The 27,514-nt window shown below is 31.4% G+C and overlaps 1 protein-coding gene across 1 annotated transcript; it reads left to right on the plus strand.

The window, feature by feature from the left end:
• Positions 1 to 3,802: 3,802 nt before the first annotated feature.
• LOC131033954 ((R)-mandelonitrile lyase-like) lies at positions 3,803 to 7,793 on the plus strand. The gene is made up of 4 exons (XM_059208552.1): positions 3,803 to 3,890; positions 5,620 to 6,270; positions 6,819 to 7,641; positions 7,751 to 7,793. Exons 1-4 carry the CDS (start codon positions 3,803 to 3,805, stop codon positions 7,791 to 7,793), a joined length of 1,605 nt encoding a protein of 534 aa, XP_059064535.1.
• The last annotated feature ends 19,721 nt before the right edge of the window (positions 7,794 to 27,514 follow it).

Consider the following 27,514-nt stretch of genomic DNA (forward strand, 5'->3'; position numbering starts at 1 on the left):
ATCTTTAATAGATAAAAAATTCAAGAACATGATATATATATATATATATATATATATATATATATATATATATATATATATATATATATATATATATATATAAAGATTATAAGGACCAATAACAAAAAAAATAGAGCTATATTTTATTATAAAGTATAAATAATTGTAGAGAGAGAGAGAGACAATTTTCATGACAGAGAGAGAGATAACATATATTTCAGAGAGAGATAACATATATATAATTTTTATAAGTCAATAACAAAAAAATATAGTTCTATATTTTATTGTAATGTATAAATATTTGTGTGCATGTCAAAATTAATTTTTTTGTTTGAAACTAAAACATGGGCATTGATCTACAAAATTGAATGCAACTTCTCTAAATTTTTTGACAAATTGTTTGTTATCGAACTCCATATCTCAAAAAAATAGAGGTCACTGTATTTTTGTAATGGGCATATGATTATAAAATTATTAAATCTGTAATATGTGATCCTAAGGGGAATTTCATATGTACAATAGGATGTTATAAGGGGTCATATGTGGTCCAAAGGGGTCACGCATGTGTGACCCCTTAGGACCACATATGACCCCTTAGGACACTATGTGATGGACTAAGGGGTATGTCATTCCCACTAGGATTTTATAAGGGGACATATGCTATTCTAAGGGGTCACGCATGTGTTATAACACATGTGTGACCCCTTAGGACCACATATGACCCCTTAGAACATTATGTGATCCTAGGGGGAATGTCATATCTACACTAGCATGTTATAAGGGGTTGCACATGTGTTAATGCATGTTTGACCCCTTAGGACACTATGAGATGGACTAAGGGGTCATATGCGGTTGTAAGGGGTCATGTACATGTGTTAGAACACATGCGTGACTTAGGACCACATATATGTGATCCAATGGGGAATGTCATATGTACAATACAATATTAGAAGGGGTCATATGTGGTCCTAAGGGATCATGCATGTGTTCCTTAGGACATTATGAGATCGACTAAGGGGTCATATGCAGTTCTAGGGGGTCACATGCATGTGTTAGAACAAATGTGTGACCCCTTAGGACCACATATATGTGATCCTCAGGGGAATGTCGTATGTACAATAGGATGTTATAAGGGGTGATATGTGGTCGTAAGGGGTCATGCATGTGTTAACACATGTGTGACCCCTTAGGACCACATATGACCCCTTAGGACACTATGTAATGGACTAAGGGGTATGTCGTTCACACTAGGATTTTATAAGGGGTCACACATGTGTTATAATACATGTTTGACCCCTTAGGACCACATATGACCCCTTAGGACACTATGTGATCCTTAGGGGAATGTCATATGTACAGTAGGATGTTATAAGGGGTCATATGTGGTCCTAAGAGGTTACGCACGTGTTAATGCATGTGTGACCCCTTAGGACCACATATGACCCCTTAGAACACTATGTGGTGGACTAAGGGGTCATATGTGGTTCTAAGGGGTCACACATGTGTGTTAGAACACATGCGTGACCCCTTAGGACCACATATATGTGATCCTCAAGGGAATGTCGTATGTTCACTAGGATATTATAAGGGGTCATATGTGGTCCTAAGGGGTCACACATGTGTTAATGCATGCGTGACCCCTTAGGAGCACATATGACCCCTTAGGACAATATGTGATGGACTAAGGGGTCATATGCAGTTCTAAGGGGTCACGTATGTGTGTTTAGAACACATGTGTGACCCCTTAGGACCACATATAAGTGATCCTAAGGGGAATGTCATGTGTTCACTAGGATGTTATAAGGGGTCATATGTGGTCCTAAGGGGTCATGCATGTGTTAATGCATGCGTGACCCCTTAGGACCACATATGACCCCTTAGGACACTATGTGATGGACTAAGGGGTATGTCATTCACACTAGGATTTTATAAGGGGTCATATGCAGTTCTAAGGGATCACGCATGTGTGAACCCTAGGACGAGATATGACCCCTTAGGACACTATGTGATCCTAAAGGGAAGGTCGTATGTACACTAGGATGTTATAAGGGGTCATATGTGGTCCTAAGGGGACACATGTGTGTGACCCCTTAGGACCACATATGACCTCTTAGCACACTATGTAATGGACTAAGGGGTATGTCATACACACTAGGCTTTTATAAGGGGAAACATGTGGTCTTAAGGGTCACACATGTGTGACCCCTTAGGACCACGTGTGACCCCTTAAGGTCCACTATGAAATCCTCTATGGTCCTAAGCGAACATATAGTGTCATCAGGGGCATATGTGGTCTTAAGGGGTCGTAAGGGGTCATGTTGTGTGTGTAATAGGATGTGAAAATGGGTCACATTGTAGAGGATTTATTTCGCCTAATTTATTTAAATTTGTTATCTAAATTTTCTAATATTTTTTAAAATTAAAATTTATTAATTTTTCTAATGTTTAATTTATTATATTTAGATTTGTGACATTTTTCTAATTTTCTTTTTTTGCTAATGTTTTTCTAAGTTCTAATTTACTACCTTAGTTTTCTAAGTTTTTCATTACAATTTTTTTAAATGTTGACAAAAAAATACACATACAGTTATGTAATTTTAAAAACAAATTGACAAATTTCAATCAAAATATTAAATTATCAAACATTTTTCTAAAATAATGAAAAACAATAAATTATCAAACATTTTTCTAAAATGCTGAAAAACAATAAATATACAATTATTTAATTTAAAAAAAAATTAACAAACAAATTATTTATTAATTATTGAATAAATTTAATAAAAAAAGACATTATTAAACAAAAAAAGGGTTATTTTGTGCACCTGAAATAGTGTAGGTTGAAAGCTGAAATGTGAGACACGCTAGCTGTTGCAGATAGAGCACAGTGACATGATGCTGACGATAGGTTCGATCTAACCTCCATTGGACAGAAAAAGACAAGTTGAAAAATGATAGTTTAACTGTCGTAGACGGAATTTATGCAAGTTTAAAAAAACCAATTACAAATTGGGTTCGAGCAAAGGGGGGGTTCGATCGAACCCCTTAAAATATTACTTTTTAAGGGGTTTGAACGAACCCAAAATCCACTCGTGGTTCAAGTGAACCCACGTCCGATGTCGGGTTCACTCGAACCTTGAGGGGGGGCTCACTCGAACCACCCTACTTCGTTCGAATGCCCCCAAAAATAATTTCCCAACTTTCACCAATTTCCTTTGTTGGTGAAAGTGGGAACCATTAATGTGGGATTACCCATTTATAGACTTAATACGAAAGGAGACATGATAACCTAAAAAATTGATCAAAAAAAATAATACATTTTTTTCGAGAAATATTTTAGTTAATTTACAATGGAATATAAAAATGTAATATTTGTCATCTAAATATATTCTTAAATAGAAATAAATTCATGTTTCCTTTTTAATTATTAACCAATTGGAAGCTCTTATATCCACCTTGGTAAGGTCCTCAAGCCTACTAATTTTCTTTATCGCCATATTGAGTTGGCTAGTGGATGAAAAGGATTAGAGGGTTTGGGTGGTGGTAAATGATTTGGCAGATAAACTTGAGAAGTGGGAAGGGCTAGAAGAAGAGTTTAAGGGGCTTAGAGAGATGATGGACTAGAGGGATGATAGGAGAGAAATGACAAATGCTATTGAGGAGCTTCAACACAAGCAAGCGATCCTCAAAAGGAAGATGGACGGGATGATGGCCCAAAACAAGGAAATATCAAAGAAGAACTCTACGACTCTACAATCCATTTAGGAGGAAATTGAAAGAAGACATACTAAAAATAAAATGACACATGGACTTGTCTCTTGCTATGGTGATGGAGTCGTCAGTGTCAAGGGTGAAAGCTACGCTGGAATCGTTTGTTGTTTCTTCAGGAATAGGTTCGAACAAGAGGTTCTCCTTCTCTGAGAAAGTGAAAGTGATGAGTCAGGATTGGAAAATTGAAAAGACCCCCACTAGGTAAACGATTGTTTAATTTCTTTGGTGGGGATTATTTGTTTACTTTTTGTTTTTTTTGGTAGTTTTTGTCTGACATTTTTAGTGCTTTGCTCTAGTTGTCACCTAGGTTTTTTTCTTTTTTGTTAGTTGATTCTCCAGTTTAGGGTTCACACTCCTCATGAGACCCCTATTTTCTTTGCTTTAATGATTATGTAATGGTTCATGCCTCTCTCAATATAATCGAGTCAAAACTATTGACTACTTTAGATTAAATATAAAAGTGACTTGTAATAAATTTAATGATTATTAAAAAAAATTATAGATCATTTAAATTATTATAAGTTATTTTCCTAATAAGAATATTACAACTAATTATACACTTAATCAACTATTGAAATTTTCAATAAAATTTTGATAATTTAAAAAAAATTATTTTTACGATGTTTATCACTAAACATAATGATGAATTCTTGATTGAATGGTATCAAAATATTCATTCTAGATAACTAAGACTTGAATTAGTTTAGGTAAACAAAAACAAATTTGAATGTAATTCCTAAAATACATCCACTGACTCTTAAAGCTAGGTAAAACCCTTTTTTTCTAGGATGGTGTAGATACACTTCAAACAATGAATCTATGCTTTACACTGGTGGATTATTTGAGCACCTATAGTAAACGCCCAGTTGTACAGGCTGACAATTAATCTCCCTAGAAACCTTATAAAAAACGTTATTGCATAATAATAATAATATGACAATTGGTAAAGATTGAGAATTCAATGAAAGCTAAGCGTGTGATCCTCTATTACTGAGAAACGTATATATTAATACTAAACAAACAACAATTACAACACGTCTAATTAATTTTCATGACATCAGCAAGAAAAGTAGCAATAACATCAGCAATGTTTATCTCTAAATGTAAAATAGTGAAGGCTTGACAATTCAACGAGAGTTCTTTTGTAAATTCAAACATTCTTTATAATTTTTTAAGTTTAGTTTTTAAGTAGGGTCAAACGTTGAATTTCAAATAAATCATTACTTACGGGTCAAATGTTCATTAGATAGAAAATCTGGTTAAATATGTGTCATTGTAATTATTATTTATAGAATAAAATCGAGTTATATAAATATACGTATCTTAATCTTTATGTATCTAATTACCAACAAGTAAAGTAAACATACGTCTAAATAAGAAAGTCTCTTTTAATTAGGCAGTCACGTGCAAATAAATTTCACCTATCAAAATCACTCAGGAGATTTGAATTTAGAGAGATGACTCTTTCTATCACATACCATCATGCTTATTTCAGAAATATTCTCGATCTTTCTTACATTTGATCTATGATCTATAAATAGCTGCATTGAATTCAAATGCTTCACAAAACATTTATCTAAAAGAAGAACTAGATAAATTAATCAGTAGAAAGAAGAACTAGATAAATTGATCAATATGGAGATAGTATTCTTTGTATTCTCATGCCTGCTGATGCTTACAAATCATCTCCATCAGTTCTGTTCAGCAACATCCAATCTGGGTCGGTACAAATTTTTAAATTTTTGTTTGCAATCAAATTATTTTTCATAGAGGTTCATATATGGTAGTTTCTTCTCAGCCTATGAATAGTTGTGACATTGGTATCTAATGCTCTATTCTTGATGTTTGCAGAATACCCATATCCATTTATGACAGCAGATGCTAAAAAGGCAGCTACAAGGACGTACGATTACATTGTGGTTGGAGGAGGTGCAGCTGGGTGTCCCCTCGCAGCAACTCTCTCACAGAAATACTCTGTTTTGCTATTGGAGAGGGGAGACTCTCCTTATGGAAATCCTGATGTAGAGGAGTTCGAAAAAATTTACAGGCTTTTCGGGGATGCCACAGATTTTCCCTATGTAGCGGAGGCGTTTTACTCAGAAGATGGAGTGCAGTTGGCAAGGGGGAGAGTCCTAGGAGGTGGAACAGCTATCAATGGTGGCTTCTACAGCAGGGCGCGCTCTGAAGATATTCAGGAAATGAAGTGGGATGAGAAACTTGTGAATGAATCATATGAATGGGTTGAGAAGTCAATTATCTTCAAACAATACAAGCTCTTTCCTTGGAATTCTGCTTTCAAGAATGGGCTTCTTCAAGTAGGAGTTCTTCCTTACAATGGATATACTTTGGATCATTTGGAGGGCACCAAGATCAGTGGCTCCATTTTTGACAAGAACGGAAAGAGACATTCGGCCGCAGATCTTCTCCAGCATGCAAATCCAGAAAATATCGTAGTTCTTCTGAATGCTACTGCCAGTAGAATCCTCTTCACTTCGGTATCAGGTACGTTTATATTTTTTATTTTCAAAATTTCTGAGTTTTCAAACAGTATATATATTTAGTTAATTGCATATTAATATTTTTTTGATACACGTTTAAGTGTATTTATTCATTAATTAAAATTAACAAATCTGAAATCAAGTACGTATACATATTATATTTTCAAAATTCCCTCGTTTTCAAACTATATGGTTAGGTTGAAATGGAACAAAAGTTGACTCGTTCATTGTGATAAAAATTCTTAGCTTAATTAATTTATAGGAGACTGGAATGTATCAGTTGCCTAGGCTAGACGGAGAACTCCTCTACTTCATTAAAATATCAAATAGTTTAATAATAATCTCAAATTTTCTTTATGACGAAAACTGATAATTAAGTGTTTTCAATGTTTTATTTATTAATATTTAGATTAATGTTTCCTTTATTCATTTATAAATATTAAGAAACAAGAAGTCAAAGTCATTATACATTATAGATTATCTTCATAGTGTAATCTATCATCTTCATATGTTTATATTTGTAAGTAATATTATTTAAAATATATTATGCAGGAAAGCTCAAGGCTAGTGGAGTGGAGTTCAAAAGCAATGATGGTGTCCTTCCTTATCAAGTATCACTTAACCAATTGTCAACCAATAGTGAGGTGATTTTGTCAGCAGGAAGCATAGGTAGCCCTCAACTTCTCCTCTTAAGTGGAATTGGTCCAAAAGAACAACTTAAAAAATTGAATATTACTATTCTTTTAGATTTACCTTTAGTAGGAAAAAATGTTCAAGACAATCCAAGTACAGGGTTCCTTGTAGAATCCCCAAAACCACTTGATTTTTCTTATTCACAAGTAGTTGGCATTCTAGATGATTCACAAGTATACATGGAGGGTGGTAGCTATATCCAACGAAATATTACAAGTATACAACATTTAGGTCTTGTAAGGGGTAAAGTGGCATTTCCCATATCAAGGGGTGATCTTTGGCTTAAAAGCATAGACCCTCAAGATAATCCCTATGTTCGCTACAACTACTATTCACACCCTTTTGATTTGAAAAAATGTATGTTTTGTGTGAAAATTATGATTAATCTAAGTATGTCATCTCCTATTCAACAGTTTGCATTTACTAATAACAAACATATGAAAACACTTCAATACATTGGGACAAGCTTACCAAATAATCCACTAAACAATTCTGCCTTGGCCAAGTATTGTAATGATACACTAGATACATATAACCATTACCATGGAGGATGTCAAGTTGGTTTGGTAGTTGACAGAAGGTATCAAGTTAAAGGTGTTGATAATCTAAGGGTTGTGGATGGTTCAATTTTTAAGGATTCTCTTGGTACCAATCCACAAGCCACTATCCTCATGCTTGGAAGGTATTAATCTATATCCTTACTTATATCAATATTTAATTTAGATTATTACTTTTTCAAAGTTCTCACAATATAATATGAACATAACGTTTTAATTATGTAACATATGCAGGTATATGGGAATTCAAATCCTTCAAGAGCGTAACAATCCATGAAAATGGTCCATGATCATGCTCAAATCATTTGCATACTTACTATATTACCTTTAGTTTTCTATAGAACTAAATAATACCATTTATGTTTATGTAGAACTAAATAATACCATTTATGGTAATGTAGAACTAAACAATACCATTTATGGTAATGTAGTTCATAATATATGTACTTTTTATTTCCATCTTGTCTCTTCTTCTACATGTATATAAATATATTTCAAGACAATATGTTGTAATTAAATTTATGAGAATAATAAAATTTAACTTTTAATTATATTTTATATAAAGAAGACATTTTCCAAAAGTTTTATAGATAAATAGCCACATAAGTTTGTTGATTGTCTAAATGGGGAAGTATTAAATTTTGCATTTATTTATTTTATTTAGCCACATAGTATTTAGTTTCGACTTTTTTTTTTTATCTATATTTTTAGATGATATGCTTATTTCATAAATAATAAATTTATTTATTATCCTAAATAAAATATTAATATATTGTGAAAATTATAAAAATCTTACAATGACATCTCTAGGTCAAGATATATGTGCATAATTAATCTAAAATAAAAGTATACAATACTATAATGATCACATTTACATACCCATGTTGGTTACTATTTTTCATTCTCTTTTTCAATAAATATCTTGATACACATACATAAAAGAGAATGACATGATATTCTATGAATTTGAGCTCATTCTACTAACCCCTCTTTTTTATATTTATAGACACAAATATATTTACATTTTAGTCATACCTTATCTATGCATGCACATAAGAAAAACTATAAATTTGTCTTAACTACTTAATTATTACACTTATTTATGGATCTATATCCATTGTCATTTTCCTCCTAAACCTAACCATTATTTAGTAACATAACAATTACATATTTGAAATAATGTCCCCTTCCAATTTAAAATTAAAATTCTAGATTTTCGCAAATTGGCCTCCTTTATTCGTCTATCTCAACAAGACTAAACACATTTATGTCATTTTTTGATACTATATGCAGCTAGTATCTAAGGAATGCAATCTGTTAATTCCAATTATTTCTTATCATCAAATACAATCAAGTATTCAATCTTTGTAGGGATAAATCAATAGTGAAACATTTATTTATTTTTTCTTTTTAGAAAATGGGTTAAAGGGTTTGCATTTTAAGAATATGCCGAATATGTTTTTTATTATTCAATTTCCGAGGGTTTATAGAGGGGAAAATTTATTACTATTCAACTTCATATGATCAATTAAAAAAATGTATTTATTAATACCTCCAAATAGAACAAGTTCAAAATAGCTAGATGAAAAGATTGTATATGAAGAAAAGTTCCAGGATAAACTATTATCAATTAACAAGTCAATTTTAGAGTGTGTGTAAAAAAATATTTATATTTAGGAATATCATGCAATTGACAACATTATTTAGTTATTGAGTTATGTAATATTTTTTTATCATTATGATTATGATTTATGAACAAAATTATTTATATGCATTTTTTATGTTTCTCTATTAAGTGTTTCTTTTCACTTCCTCAAGATTGCATCCACTCTTTCATTTAACTCGATCATTTTTTCTTAAATCAATTCAAATTTAACAAGGGCATTAGAGTAAATATTGCTAAATTATTGTTAAATAACTTTCCTTCTTTTAGTATAGGGTTAGAATATAGAATCTAGGTTCACTACATGGATCAAATGACATGCTTGCATCAATTATAAAAGAATTGTAAAACAAACTTTCTATTGAAATGATATAACTCTCCCTAATGTTTTTATCACTAGGTCTTGACATACTTGTGTATTGTAGGAGATAATTGTAGTTTTTTAAGACAAGATTATGGAATAAATGATACATATAAGAGCAAAATATTTAATCTAGTATGATTTGATCAATAAACTTAATTTATTGCTATTAAGTGTATATAACTTAAAACTCATTTTGTAGCCTTAATTGTGTTTATATGTTTGTGTGTTGCTCTATAAATAATTATATAGAAATATATAATGATAGAAAAATAAAAAGATACAAAGATATATGGATAGATATAAATACAAATATATAATTATATTCATGTTCTAGCAAACAATTTTAAAGGTGTCCAAACAAAGAAATTTAGAAATTCATAAATATGGAAGAAGTTTAAATCATTTAAACTATTAACATAATTTACAATATAACCCTAAATGTAAATCTCTCTGTAATTAACTCCAAATAAATGTTAAAAGAATAAAAAAGAGAAAAAATATTAATATAGTGTGTTTTAAGTCAATAACCCAAATAGGATTCTAAAAGTACATAATTAGATTTAATCATTGTTGGGCTAATATTCATATAGCCAGGAGCATTGATAAAATAGGTCTGCTTTTGGGTAGAGAACTGAGAGGGGGGGTGAATCAGTTGTCTCAAAAACTCACACAAATTAAACTCTATCTTAGATCTAACAATTAGGCATGAACACACATAACACCAAGATTTTTGACGTGGAAAAACCATGGTGGGAACCTACCCACAATCTGATGATAATTTGTTAGAAGTATATGAATATTACAATGGGGAATGCATATGCATTTAGGAACACTACCTAGAGCTCATTGCTAAAAAACAAGAAAGGGCTACAACCCAGGGAAGACTCACTATCTTACATACATATTTGGATCACATTCGGAAGATCATGAACTAAGAAGTAGAATCTCCTAATGCCTAGTTACAGTTCTGGTTAAGCACAAACAATTTCTTCTTACACTTCTTCTCCACCTCTGAAATATTAATACATTATTCGCACATCCACTCATCCACAACATACATACAATTACAAGGATATTACATTTATTTATACATGACATCAACCTTGGCAAGACCAACAAGGTCATCTTAACACACACTGCCTAATTAGAAAAATTTAAGCACACATGCTATAATATCACATGCGGACCAAGAAATGTCAGCCAAGACATAGCACAAACCCATATTGCATGCCTTGAATATGAAACACCTCCAATAATTTTGCATCGAACATCTGCAACACACTACAAGTATCTAGTGCACCAAAACAATGAAGAAGACTATCACACCAGAAAAAATCATCAATTATGCGCACAATGATCAATGCAGACCACCAACACAAAAGGCACATGATCTAGAAACATCTACAAGCATCATGAATTATCACCACAACATCCACAACAACTCAAATTACTAGAATCACATCATCATTAAATACCAAACTTCAAGAAACTAGAATGACTGTCAACCTTGAGAAATAACTTGCAAAGCTCTAAACCATGAACCAACTTAATTGAAGATACACATGAATATCCCAAACACTCCTCTAGATCAACAAATCAAGATATTACAATGCGGAGCAATGCAGATCAAAATATTAAATACCCTGACATCATTGATTAAAAAAACCAGTCACAACACAAATAGCCATAAATAGCTCAAATCTTCATGCGGACCTTTGAAAATTATACTGAATCTTCTATTCACAATCCTCTGAACACCCTTTAATTCACAAAATTTGATCATCAATATGCAAAACAAACCAGCTCACTAAACTCACTACATCATTGTAATAAACAGAGAAATATGTTGACATCAATGACAAAACATCTCTCAAACATCTTCAAATATCCCTTAAGCACATATTTGTAGCATACTATCAAAAATCTCCAACAATCTCCCCCTTTGGCATTGATGGCAACATATGATGTGAAAAACAATCAATGACAAAGAAAAGGAAAATCTCTCTCCCAAATATCTTATGATACTCTCTCCCCCTAAACTTTTTAGATTTTTTCACATAATTCTCTCCCCCTTTTACATCAATGAAAAAGGCACATATTTTCACCACATAACACAATAACTAACTTACTAACTACCCCCCCTCAGTAGCAGCCTCCACTCATCAATCCAGATCACAAAATATGATTGTTAAATGCACCATACTAATGCATGCCAATGCATCTTAGTTCTGATCAAGAGGGGCAATCACCCCTAGCTTCTCTTTGAGATACTCAAAAGTATCTTTAGAAAAAGGCTCTGTGAAAATGTCTGCAATATGTTCCTTTGTAGGCACATACTCCAGTTTGACTTCCTTCTCATTCACGTTATCTCTCAAAAAGTGAAACTTGATTGATATATTCTTAGTCTTAGAATGCAACACCAAATTCTTAGAAATGTTAATTGCACTTGAATTGTCACAATAGATAGAAATAGGCTCATCATACACAACTCTGATATCCTTCATCCAAATTACCTATGTACAATTGCTAGCAACAATAATATACTCTACCTCTGTAGTAGATAAGAAAATAGGATTATTTTTTTTTCTCAACCAAGAAACTAATCTTTTTCCCAATAAAAATGCACCACCACAAGTATAACTTTTGTCATCCACATCACCTACCTAATCAGCACCAGTAAAAGCACTCAAAGTAAAATCATCATCTTTAGGATACCATAAACCAAAATCAATAGTTCTCTTCAAGTATCTGAAAATTATTTTAACAGCTCCAACATGAGATTGCTTAGGATTTCTTGAAATCTAGAAATAAAATAAACAACATTCATGATATTCGGTCTCATTTGAGTCAAGTAGAGCAATCCACCAATCATAGATTTGTATATGGTTTGATTTTCTTTAGGGGAATCATCATCCTTAGTCAAATTTCATCCAATCGCCATAGGAGTACCAACTAGCTTTGTATCATCCAAACCAAACATTGTCAACATCTCTTTCACATACTTGGACTAAGATATAAAGATTCTTTTTTCTAACTGAGTAATTTCCAAACTGAAAAGGAATTTTATCTCTCCAATCATAGGGGTAAAAGCAAAAAGCTGTGTCACACTTCTATAAAGGAACTAGCCAATGTTGATTCAACTTTTTTAATTAAATCAATGGAAAGTGACTGTTTTGAATTTTAAAATGATGTAAACTAATCAAATGCATATTTTTTGATGTATTTTATGTTTTCAATTTTTAAAAATATTTAAAAAATGATTTTAATATACTTTCTTATAAAGTAAACACTATAATTTAGTTGCTGATAAAATGCTGAAATTAAAGTTACATGAGAGGTCACACTTTATATAGTAAATTTCACCTTATTTTCTTTAATTTTTTTGTTTATATTGATAACTTGAAAATTTAGTGCAAAAATATATTTTTAAATATTTTTTAGGTATACATATTTTTCAATAAAATTAAAAAGTCGTGTGTACTGAAATATAACTCTTTCAATTCGGTGTCACCTTTTTTCATAATTATTTATCCAAATATAAAAGAATTATATAATCTTGACATAGACCTTTTTCTATAGTGCTTTTATTTGTTTCAAAAATTTTAAATAAATTTTAGTATTTTTCCTTCACAAGACAAGCAACCTTATATTTTAGTGTTGGTTACCTACTTTCAATAAAAATAAAATATAGAATATAAAAACTAATTTAAATATTAAAAGATATATATTTTGGAAAATTCACTTATAGATCTATAAAAGGGTATTTTTACATTTCAAAAAAAAAAAAAAATTCTAAGGGTAAGCGTTGTTGAAACATCCAGTTTTTCAAAAAATAAAATAAAATTGGTAATTAGACCCTTGAAGTGGTATAAAATATACATTTAGTAGACATTTCCAATTGGAAAATTTGTGGCCCACATATAACATATCTATAATGAATCTCTATAGAGCATATGTTTGACTAAAATTAATTTTAGTTAGAATTACTTAAATTCACTTGTGGTAGTAAGTTGGCCTGAAACGTGAGACAATTTTGTGCTTTTACCCTTTGACATCTCAAATTCATTATGTATTTCATTAGAAAACTCTTTCCACAAACTATGATTCCCTCCAAATATAATATCATCAACAAAAAATTCAACAATCAGAATCTTACCATGCTCAATCTTGACATACAAATTACTATCAATAGTACCTTTGTTGAATCCTAGCTTCAGAAAATACTTATCCAATCTGGCGTACCATGCTCTAGGCACTTGCTTTAATCCAGACAATGCTTTCTTCAACTAACACACCATATCACTCTGATTAGTCAATAGAATTTCATCTGGTTGCTCAATGTACACCTCTTCTTCCAATTCACCATTTAGGAATGCTCACTTGACATCCATCTAATAAACTTGGAAATTTTTGTAAGCAGCATAAGCAAGAAATAATCTAATAGCTTCAATTCTTGCCACCAAAGAAAAAGTCTCTTCAAAATCAATTCCTTCCATTTGAGAATAGCCTTTTCAAACAAATATTTATTTGTTCCTAACAACTTCACCTTGTTGATTCATTTTATTCTAGAAGACCCATTTGGTTCCAATTACATTTATGTTTTTAGGTTCGGGAACAAGAATCTATGTATTGTTCTTTTCAATCTGATTCAATTCTTCCTCCATTTCTTTTACCCAATGTTCATCTTTACGTGCTTCATTCACATCTTTAGATTCAATCTTAGAAATCAAACAATACTCAACTTGATCTTCTATAATTAATTTCCTTTTTTGAACACCTTTATTTCTATCTCCTATGATCCGATTTTCAGAATGATTCAATCTTACATACTTGGGACTCTTAGGGTTTTCTTGAATTTAAGACTCTTGAATTCTTTCTTCTGCACTTGCAATAGTTCCTTCCTCTTGATTTACTGGATTCACCGAAATAATCTAAACTTGATTCTGGGTCTACAGTTGCTTTCCTTTATTTGCACTATCACTTTGATCATCTAAATCATATCCACAAGATTTGTAACGACTCTCATTATCTTCATCAAACTTAACAATAGCACTCCAAACTATCTTTCTCAGTCTCTTGTTATAACAACGATAGGCCTTGCTTTTAGTAGAATAACCAAGAAATATTCCCTCATCACATCTAACATCAAACTTTCCTAGATCTTCATCTCTTCTAAGATAACATTTACTTCCAAAGATTCTAAAATATTTCATAAGGAGTCTTATTGGCATCACCTTTGATATACACTTGGTTAAGAGTGTAAATAGCAGTACTCATAGCTTCTCTCCAATAGACATGTGAAATATTTCCTTCTATCATAATTTTCCTTGCAACTTCCTAAATAGTCTTGTTCTTCCTTTCCACAACTACATTTTGTTGAGGGGTTCTTGGAGCAGACAACTGTCTTCATATCCCATGCTCTTCATAGATTGCATTAAACTCACTGAAAGTGAGTTCACCACCTCTATCAGATCTTAGACACTTCAACTTCAAACCTGTCTAAGTCTCAACCTTAGCTTTGAAAATCTTGAACTTCTCTAGAGCTTCAGATTTATCCCTCAAGAAAGTAACCCACATCATCCTTGAATAGTCATCAATCAACAACATGAAATATGTATCGCCTTGCAAGATTCTAACTCTAGAAGGTCCACACAAATCAGTATGCACAAGATCCAATAATCCATTTGAAAAATGCTTCGTACTCTTGAAATAAATTTTGGTTTGCTTTCCTAACTGACATTCCTTGCACATAGGGTTAGTAGGTTTCATCAACTTAGGAAGATCTTTCACAGCTTGAGTAGAACTTATCTTGATAATGTTGTCAAAATTCACATGACACATCCTTATATGCAACAACCAAATTTCATCAATATGAGTAATCAAACATCTTTTACCAAATCTATTCAAAAGAAATATATTACCTTTAGTCTTTGTACCTGATGCAATTTCAATTCTGGAGCTACCCAAGATTCTACACTTGCAATTCTTGAACTGAAGATCATATCCCTTGTAAACTATCTATCCAACACTCAAAATATTATGATTTAGGCCTTCCACATATAGGAGATCATCAGTGTTGTTCTTACCATCAAGAGCAATAGAACCTCTCCCACAAATTATACCAGCTTTTCAATCACCAAATTTTTACAAGTCCACCTTCATACTTTTCCAAGCTCACAAACTTACTCTTACTATCTATCATATGATGAGAGTATTTACTGTCAATCACCCATTAATTATTCTCTTTAACTTCTATAGCCAAAGCTCTTTCCACATTCATGTAGCTAGCCGAATTAGTAGGTACTGGATCATCTTCCTTGATAGCAATAAACACCCATTCATTATCACTTGTATTTGCTTTATCTGATTCATCATTTGAAACACCTTCATCAACAGCATAGTAACATCTCTTCTAAAATTTAGGCTTGTAATTTTTCTTAGGAACTCTTTCTGGACATCTTAAGGATAAATTTCTTATATTATTGCATGAAAAACATTTAAGAGGCAACTTTCCTTCATACTGACCAGCTCGTTTAGGTTATCTCTTTGCAATCAGTGCTTCAAGCTCCTCAAGCTCTCGCTCTTCTTCTTCCATATGCTTCATCTCTTTGTGATATCTTGATATCCTTCTTGAATAAATTTCTCCCGTATCATATCTCTGCTTATCCTTTCCATAAACAGTGACTTTGAATGTAGATTTTGTCTTAGAAAGGGAATCGCCAAACTCACTTAACTCAAATGCTAAAAGCTTACCAATCAACATGTCTCTGGTCACATATGTTACAGTCCAGATCTCCTCAATACCGGCAACTCCATGTTTGTAGGAGGGTATACTCACAATACCGGTTCCCACTTTTTGACCAACTTTGACACTTAGATGAACATTTTGAAAAAAAACTTCACTTTCTGACATCTATAACTTTTAAACCATTAATAATTTGAAGATGATGTAAACTAGTGATTTTTAACATCTTGTTTGTAGATTCTAAATATATTTTTTAAAAATTTTTTTGAATAAAATTTTATTGATTTTTCCATCTCCCTCAAAAAGTAGTTTTTTACAGCAAACAACATTTTTTAAGAGTGATGTGTATCCTAAAACAGATAATTTGTTTCTATAAATGATAAAAACTTAATCCTTTTGAATTTTGGTTTGTAACATCAATACCTAGGGCATGCAGTTAGTTTGATAGTGATATGTTGAATATTTTTCATTTTCTTTAGTTTTGAAGTCTGACTAATTATAATTTAGATATAGGTGTACGTTTAAACACACAACTTGTTCTCTATATATCAAAATTCAATTTTATTTTTTTTGTTAGAAAAAAGACATCAATATATAGGGAATAGATATTTTTCAGATTTTTTTGAATTAGTTTTCTATTTTTCCCAATGCATTGAACAAAGAAGTTCATATTTAGTGAAAAACCTACATTCATGAGAAATAAAACAAAAATATATTAAAAATTATACTATTTGGAAAGCTTATGGTAAGGACTAAATACTTGAAAAATAAAACTTCTACATTAATTTATTTTACCCCCCAAAACCTAATGTAAAATTGTTTTTTATTAGCATTTGATAGATGCAAACGAGACTCCATTGCAAGTATGATTTAGAAGTAGAGAGGTTATATCCAAGAAATTTTGATCTAAGAGCCTTTGATCTAACTCTCTTCAATTAATTACTTCAAATGGGACCTCTTAAAGCTTAAATAATTATATTCTATAAAAAATGTATGATTTCAACAAAAATCAGGATGTACCAAAAATTGGGAACCAATATTGTGAGTTCACCTAGGATGTAGGTAAAGATTTGAGCACTTTAGCAATAATCTTTAATTCTTCCAACTTTCCACCAACACATCTTGTATTGCATACTAATTCTTTCACCTTCTGCATAAAAGAAGTAATGTTCTCATCTTTGCCTATCCTCAACATCTCATACTTTCCTTTTAAGCTCTATAATTTAGCAATCTTCACATAAGTGTCTCCTTCTTATAGGGTTTCCAATTTCTTCCAAATCTCATGAGCAGTCTGCAATTTTGTAACATTTGTCATCTCAGAATCAGTCAAGGCACTCAACAATGCTTCCTTAGCCCTAATATTGCATTCAACTTTCTTGATCTCATTTGAAGTGGAAGGTCCATTTGTAGGAAAAATTTACAATCTTTATAATAGTCTAGTAAAATTCACCAATGCATCTCAGATGACACTCCATGCGGCTCTTCCAAAGAGTGTAGTTAGTACCATCAAATCTCAAACTATTCTTCTTGTAAGTCACCATCCCGAATCACCTCAAGTGGTCAAGCTTCTCTGAAGGAACCTTCTTTGATACCAATTAATAAAATAGGTTTGTTTCTGGGCAGACAACTCCAAGGGGAGGGGGGGTGAATTTGTTGTCTAAAAAACTCACACAAATTAAACTTAATCTTAGATCTAACAATTAGGCATGAAAGCATAAATTAGAAACACATCATGAACACACATAACACCAATATTTTTTATGTGAAAAACCCAGTCAAGGGAAAGACCATAGTGGAAAGCTACCCACAATATGATGATACTCTATTAGAAGTATATGAAATATTACAATGGGGAATGCACATGCATTCAAGAACACTACGTAGAGCTCAATTCTAAAAAAAAGAAAGGACTACAACCCAAGGAAGACTCGCTATCTTACAAATAGATTCAGATCACATCGGGAAGATCATGAACTATGGTATCTCTTAATGCCTAGTTATAGTTCTGGTTAAGAACATGATAATTTATTCTCACACTTCTTCTCTACCATCGAAATATTAATACATTATTCACACATCCACTCATCCACAACATACATATAGTTACAAGGATATTACATTTATTTATACATGACATCAACCTTGGCAAGATCAACAAGGTCGACTTCACTCACACAACCTAATTACAAATATTCAAGGACACACACTATAATATCACATATGAACCAAACAATGTTAGATAAGACATAGCATGAAACCATATCACACGCCTCTAATATGAAATACCTCCAATAATTATTCATCAAACATCCACAACATGCTACAAGCATCTAGTCGGTCAAAACAATGAAGAACACTATCACAACAGAGAAAATCAACAATAACATGCACAACGATCAATGTGGACAAACAACACAAAAGGCAAACAATCTAGAAGCATCCACAAGCATCATGAATTATCACCACAACATCCGCAACAACTCAAATTACTAGAATCACATAATCATTATATCGAACTTAAAGAACACTAACTGGAATGACTGTCAACCTTGAAAAATAACTTGTAGAGCTCTAAGCCATGAACAAACTAAATTGAAGATACACATGAATACCTCAAATAGTCCTCCAAATCCGCAGATCAAGATATTATAATATGGAGCAATACAGACCAAAATACAAAATACTCTGACATCATTGAACAAAAAAACTAGCCACAAAACAAATAACCATAACTTGCTCAAATCTTCATGTGACCCTCTAAAAATTATACTGAATCTTCCATTCACAATCCTTTGAAAACTCTTTAATCCGCAAACTCTCATCATCAATATGCAGAAAAAACCAGCTCACTGAAGTCACTACATCACTGTCACAGACAGAGAAATATGTTGACATCAATGACAACACATCTCTCAAACATACTCAAATATCTCTTAAGCACATATTTGCAACATACTACCGGCAATCACCAACATACATGGGGTAATAAAAAAGGTATAAATCAACTCTAAATATAATTTTAAATAACCACTAAATTATAACTATAAATTAAACATGCAACTTATTATCACATAATTTAATATATATTTCATAAAATATTGAAATAAAATTCTAAACTTGAACATAATTGTAGGCATAATATTAGATATTTGATTTTTTCATATATATTTTTTTCTCCAAAAGTTCCACTTAAAGGTAGTGTTTGTGTGAATAGAGTTATTTCCATAACTAGTTCAAGTATTGAGCCCTTTTAACAAATTGTCACTTCAATTTACTTTGTGTACTTTTAGTTCACTTTTACTTTATGTATCATGTCATAACATTAAAAAATTATAATTTTATGTTTTCTTTTATTTTACCTTGGTCTTTATAGCTATTTTTTTCCCTCATTCATGTACATATTATATGTGTAATCATCGATAGGAATGCAGTTCATAATCATCAAGATATTTGTACTTTCTATTAGGCTTCTTGATCTCATATGGATATATGCATAGATTCATATAACATTTTATAAAATTATATTGAGTTTCTTCAATTATTCTTTTGGAATAGTTCATCATCATCAAACTCTCTATGCTTTCTATTAGGCTTCTTGATCTAATATGGCTATATGCATAGATTCATACAACATTATATAAAATTATGTTGGTTTCTCTTCTCTTACATCTAAAGACCTAGAAGGGTGTAATAGAAATAATAAATTCTAATGGTTTCTATATTTTTATATATTTTAGGTGTATTCAGTAGATTGGTGTATTAAATATGAGCTCATTATTATATTGAGGGTGTCCAAGAAAGTCATAATTGTCTTTTGTTAGATACTAATTGGGAATTGGAGGAAAATTATAGAAGAGTTTGAACATGAGAAGTGGTTTCTAGATTATATGGTTGTCATAGTTTTGGATCCTTTTGGTTCAAATATAATCATATCATTACATTAAAATTTGGAGCATTTTTATCCTATCCCTCAAAAATAACTTATCCTTGAATTTCAATACATGATTATTCCACTAAATATATAATAACAAGTTAATACTCTTGTAATTCCTTAGGCAACGTGCCTAGCCAAAAACTTGATAGAATTTTTTTTTTAAATGATGACAAGAGAGTCAAAGTTGCAACAACATGTTGCACTTTCAAAATAATGTGCACAAGTGTCATGTGAAACATAATGACATAAATAATAAACAAGAATAAAAATCTCACCATTCTTACCAACAAGGTATCAGTAGTGGAAGACTTATTGACCATGAGACGAAGCTATCGTGATGAACTTACATGATGGGGAAAAGTTACCCAAATAATGAAGCTCAGTCATAACCAATTATCATTTTTCACTTAAAACATGATACACGGGTAAGATGAGGGAATCATATAACTCAAGTCAAACCAAATATGAAATTTAAAATTATTACAACACCCACATGAACCACATAAATGGTCAAATAAATAGGAGACAACTTTTAGATGATGAAACCACTAGTTTTTAGAATAAGGCTACATTGACATCCAATATATTAATAATAACCTTATACCACATCTAACATAAGGATTAACCTTCATGGGAGGCTACCTTAATAAGAGGTACAAACCCACAACTAATTAGAAGGATGATAAGTCATTTTCAAGAAAAGACATGCTTCCGAAAGAAAGGAGATGATATAAAATATGATATATGAGACCATAGATGAAATGAAAATATGAAAATACTCTAAAGGCCAAGGGGGACAATAATCATATACAAAGATTCATTAAAACAAATGAAAGGCTCAAATTGAATATGCAATAATGAAATTGAGCACCATGTGACACTAGCACCTTGAAAAGACTCCACCTACTCAAAGAGTGCAACAATGTGAGTACTTGTGAATGCCCCACCAGGGAACCCCAAAGAATTAACAACAAATAATAAAATTACATAGAATTTTTTTTTTTAAAGAAACATAATACATCACTCATCTTTCAACTCAATACAATACTAAGAAATCTCATTGCACAACATAGAAGAATCATAACAATATTTAGTGGAAGACTTAATCACATCACATAATAGTAATCTAAGGGTTCCCTAATGTCACTACTAACAAACTCTCACTATCATACATTAACCACATAACTCATCATATATAGATCTATGCTAAGTTAATTTTAAAGCACCAAATGAAAGATTCCTATGATAACCTTCATTATGAATATGAGCATATATGTAAATTCACATAAACTCATTCACTTGCAAGGCATCCATTGCTACAAATACATCTATTACAATAGTTCTATTGCAATCTTTTCTAGTTGAAGTAATCCCAAATATCCTTTTAGTTACCAAAACAAATATACAATTAAATATTTTTCTTACATCACTTCTAGAAGATACATAACAAATAATAATATAATGGTAGATCATCTCACAACTAAAATATGAAGAAACTAAAAAACACATGGCTAAGATCCATCTATGTGCACATGAGAAATTCCACCAAAATATTCCTAACGGGTGAAAAAGAAATGCCACCCAACCATGTGGAACCTGTAGGCTCACTCCCCATGCTAGGAGATAGACACAAGGCCCCAAACAATAAATAAGAAGGCTATGAATAAAATTACTATAAAAAAAATCATGATCAAGGTACAATAATCACCACTTCACAAGACAAGAGGATAAAGATAATAACAAAATGTACATCCCAAGGAATCTCTAAAAATAACCAAAAGACTCTGAAAACAATAAAAAAGACTCTAGAGACTTCCACATAAAACTTACATAGTAGGCTACTAGAATACATGAAGGGAAAAGTGTCATCACATAGCCTCAAGACTCATGCAGAACCATACAATCCTTTCATGGTGACAAGGTATTGCATGATCAAGCCAGCTCAACACCTCTATAGATGGACATGCTTGCTAGCTCAACAACTCAACAAGTGGATAGGCCTTCCCAATTTCACCCTCTACCTATACAAACACAAAAGGCCATGATTGGGGCACATCATTATATTATTAGTTTGTAAACCTAACCAAAATTTTATTAATGTTATCACTAATTACTCTACTCACCTATGAGTTAACCATGTGGCCACTTAGGGCCTCAACCCCCATAGAGAGGCACTCCCCCTTAATGCACCTAGACAACCTATCACTTATGGCTCAACATAACCATCATGAATGATAACATAACCAAAAAGGAATATAAGGTATCCACATACATGCATAGATAAAACGTTCTACAAATAGGACTTCGAAACATAGACCAATAACAATGTCAAGTCCTGAAACTGAATCTTAAACCAAAAAGACCTATTCCTTTTCAAAAGATAAATCATGAAAGGGCATACAAATACAGATCCAATAAAATTAATCCAAATCAGACATAAAATAATCAAATTGACAATATTAATGGTTGCCTAAGCCCCTGGTACTAAATTGGAAGTCAAATTAGGTCAAAATTAGGTCAAATCTACAAATTGACTGAAAACCTAGAATAGTTATGTAGGTGGTCAAAAAAACTATGTAGGTGGTCAAGAAAGTTACCCAGGTGGCCTTTGTTATGTGTAGGTGGTTCCCTCAAATAGGCAGATGGCCAGAAATAGAGAAAAAGAAAAAAAGAAAAACTCAAAATCAAATTCCAACAAAAACCCATTAAAAAGGGTCTAATGAAACCACTGATAAATCACACACAAATATCTTTAAATGGTTCACAAACAAGAATATAGAAAAAATGGCACACTAAAACATTGAATCCCCATACCCGATTTTAAGAAAAACACAATATTTACAAATCATGAATAACAAGTTAAATTTAGACAGTAAATACAATCCAAACAACATCGGAAATCCCCCTAATAATCATTTGTATTCAAAATTGCAAAAGTTAATTGAAATCAGACAATGAAAATAGATAACTACTTGGAAAACTATGAATTAAGGAAAGAGAGAGAATTTGATGTTGAATTCTGAAACATAAATACTCTTTAGAACACCAGCAAAAATTCCAAATCAAACAAGCTCAAGAAATCCAATTCACACTTCAATGCAAACCTGAATTCAAACTGAAAACTGCAAATCCTTCTCATCAAATTCACACTCTAAAATTCTTCACAAAATTGCAATAAAATTTCCTCTCCAAAACTTCAAAAAGAACAACCTACAATTAACTCTCACAAACACTTAATAAATAAAACTCAATTACCTAAATAAAGCTCACAAAGAAAAGAAAAATTGTAATCTAGGTAAAAATATCAAATTAAATCAATAATATTAAATTAGTTCCAAAATAAAATCTCCATGAAATAATTAAACATTAATAAATAAATATTAAATATCCAACTATAAATCCTCTAAAGATAGTCAACTTCGACTTGACAACCAAGAAAAGAATAAATAATTAATTCCAATTAAAAATATAATAATCCACCAAAAATAGAACTAATGGTTAACTCCCATTGAAATAATTGACAAAATAATAAGATAATAAATGATAAATAATTTAAAAATAATAAATCACTCAAAAAAGATAAATAATAAATAATTAGCTGTCACTCAATAAGAATAACAAAATATTAAATCATTTAAAATAATAAATAATAAAATAACAAATCATCATAAATAATTTTCCACTATAAAATAATTAATTTCAATAAAAATATAATTATCCATAAAAATAGGGCAACTAGTTCCACTAAGATTGAACCATTTCTTCCACAATTAAAATATCAAATGTATAATAATAAATAGTAAATAATAAATAATAAATAAATAATATTTATTTAATAAATAACAAATCATTTATTAAATAATATCTAATAACAAAAAAATAATTATTAAATTAAAAATACAATTAAAGCCACAATAAACAATAATTAATTATTAATTTAATTTATAACACTTAGGCTATAAATAATATCAATAATTAAAATAACATAAAATCAAGCATACTCAAATAAACAATAAAATAATGCCAACATCAAAACAAGACTTAGCATTGACAATAGGGTAATCAAATATTGCCTACATGACAAATCTTGACAAGATAAAATAAAGACAAGATAATTGTCCCTAGGTTAGGAAAATGGCTAGGGCTAGATAGATTTTTGGCCTTGTACTATCTCCTATAGCACCATTGGGAATTAAAGATTATATGCTCAAACCTATGGGACCAAGTTGATTCGATGTCTAGTACCTACAATCCTACACCAAAACATGTTGTACACACACACACACACACACATCTAGTGAAATAAAATCATGCCATCATATGGAGCTCACAATGAGTAATAAGAAATCATTCCTTTCACCCTACCCCAAGAAAACAATACATAAAATCCATAAGCATCAATATCATCAAATCCAAATAACATCTAATCATATATAATCAGCTCATAAAGCATCATAATAAATCACCAATTTATAATTCAAGTCATCAATAAAACATCATGAACATCAATATATTTATCTCAAATGAAATATAACAGTAATCATATTTGAAACATATGAGCATAAATTAGTCTAATAACATGAATCTCATAAATGTATCATTACACTCAAAGAAAAGAAATAAGCCACACATAAAGAGTCAAAATATAGTCTAACAAGTCTCAAATGAAAGGCATGAAGGGGGACTACATCCTCCCCCTAGAACTAGGCTTACTCCTAGAATCCTACAAGCAAGAACAAGACATGTATAGTACAAAACCTATCAATTAGATCAACGTATAAAAAATAACCCTTTTACCCATCGATAAGTCTAGACTGCATCACACAACTCAACCATCTCTACCTCATCTCAAGGCATCACAACATGCTTCTTCTGCACGACATTGATCTCTCCTTAGGACAAGGTACTAACTCAAGGGGATTCATCATAACATCTACTTCCAACCTTATCTAGGAAAGATAAACCATTAAAGAGAAATCTTCCAACTCACACCAACCTCTAACATGAAAACTACAAAATGACATACATATAAATATACAGCAGATAAACATATTATCACAAGGCATAGAAGCTATATCTAAGGGTACTTCCCATCCCTATACAATGTCATCCATACATGTAGTTAGGGACTTTGCATCCAAAGTGACACATAGAGTACCCATAAGCAACAAAATAACAAGATCAATGGTAACATATACACCACTACAATCAAGCCAAGAGCATCAAGCATAAGATAATACATAATCTCAAGATCACACAAGGAGAAATAGGTGTACTAGGCAAGTTAAAGCACACCTAGTTATCCACTAACAACAAGGCCTAACAAGAAGAATTCACATGATTCTACTGCTACCAAAACAATCTTATACAAAAATATAGTAAGCACAATGTAATGATTCTACTTTATTTAGTTCATAATCCAAGCATAATACAAGATCATTAGAATATAACATGGGAATTCATGCTTAAGCATTATAAACTAGAACATGCAGTTATCATTTACTAAATACACCATTTACAATTCATCATGATCTTTGCTAATGTAATATTAGAAGTTTCACATTTGTCCAATCACACATTTCTAACCATTTCATATACCCAAAAAATTTCAATTGCAATCAATTATATAAACATCTTTTAATCCTTTTGTTGAATTATACTTCTATTTAATCAACAATCACATGTGGTACATTCTCCACAATGTCCTACACATGAATAGGACCAGCAACATCAACATTTAGAATTGGCACCATGAGATTGAAAAAGAGAAAACCCAAGTGGCGGAATTCATCAACTCAACATTAAATTAAAGAAGCATGCACCATTTTAATAGTAAACTAAGTGTGTCAAGTGTCATAAAATAAATAGATAGTAGAGTTTGGTGACTGATTCGAAGAATAAGAAATTTCAAAAATTCAATGCTATCCAATATAACATAGAAGACAAATCACAAAGACTATGATAGTCATCAATCACAAAAAAATTTCACATAACTAAGTGACTATCATCGACTCCACAAATAAGGGAGTAACTACAACACAACACCTAAGGAGACAATATTCAGGATCAGTTAGAGAATGCACACCAAACACAAAACAACTGCATCATCCTATACTCCATGTAAGCAACATTTACGCAACAATATATGCAATCATGATTTCTACTCACTTGTAGTCATTTACTATTTTTATGCAATGTAGTTCTATTCTCAAACCAAAAGAACTATGCAATCATTTCATCATGCAAGAAAACATATGCAGAGGGACATTACGCTATTATTCATAGAATAATATGTTATTGCATGGTGAAACTTCACTTACATAGTCACACTCACTAGGAGTCGCAAACATAAGGATTTGTTATATTGACTCTGCCTTATGCACATATTCACAATACAAGGCCATACCAAAGTATGTTATGGTTACAATGTCATGGCATTTTACTCACATTCATTGGGAGGGTCACATTTAACATATGGTCACCATCTCAAGGGCTGATGATGATATACATGATCCCATAAAACAAGAGTACTTAACACCATCACAAATACAAGGGTGACTAACAATAGCTCTCATGAGGATTTCCTCATAGGGGTATGCACATATTCACAACACAAATCACTATCACACAAGGGTGCACTGAGATTCACATACTCATAAATAGAACTCAATAGGAGCACATTGCTCAAACAAGAAATAAATTTACAATGACAAAATGGATTACTCTCAAAATAAGTAGGGTTCTAAAAAGGACAAGGTTAACATGCTAATTTCCCTTCTGAACACCCTATAGTACACTGAAACCAAGGGAAATCAAGACAATATGTCACAACTCAATGCTCCAAGTTTATGGAACCACATAATGCTCGAACAAATATGATAAATAATTTATATTGGGGACATAGGTCCTTAACCCAATTGATCTACCATGATACTATAGAATTCCACTTATGATTATTTGCTTCATCTATGAAATGATACATTACTACTAATGCTAGTATACCATGCACACTAATGCAGTCACACAATATAAACATGTCACTTTTATTAATCAAAACAATTCCTTTCATATATATCATAGTGCATTATTATTAACATGAGAGACACTATAAAGAAAGCATGATAATTCGTAACACCTAAGAGTATGAATAACTTCTAACCCTACCACATTTGAATGCAACATTATACACTAAGAAGCACAATGCTCAATCAAGAGTTGACATAAGCACCTCAATGAAAGTTAAACAACAAACAATCATGCCATCATATTTAGGATTATACCAAAACAAGGTC

Source organism: Cryptomeria japonica, chromosome 7, assembly GCF_030272615.1.
Source record: "Cryptomeria japonica chromosome 7, Sugi_1.0, whole genome shotgun sequence".
In the NCBI taxonomy this organism is placed as follows: domain Eukaryota; kingdom Viridiplantae; phylum Streptophyta; class Pinopsida; order Cupressales; family Cupressaceae; genus Cryptomeria; species Cryptomeria japonica.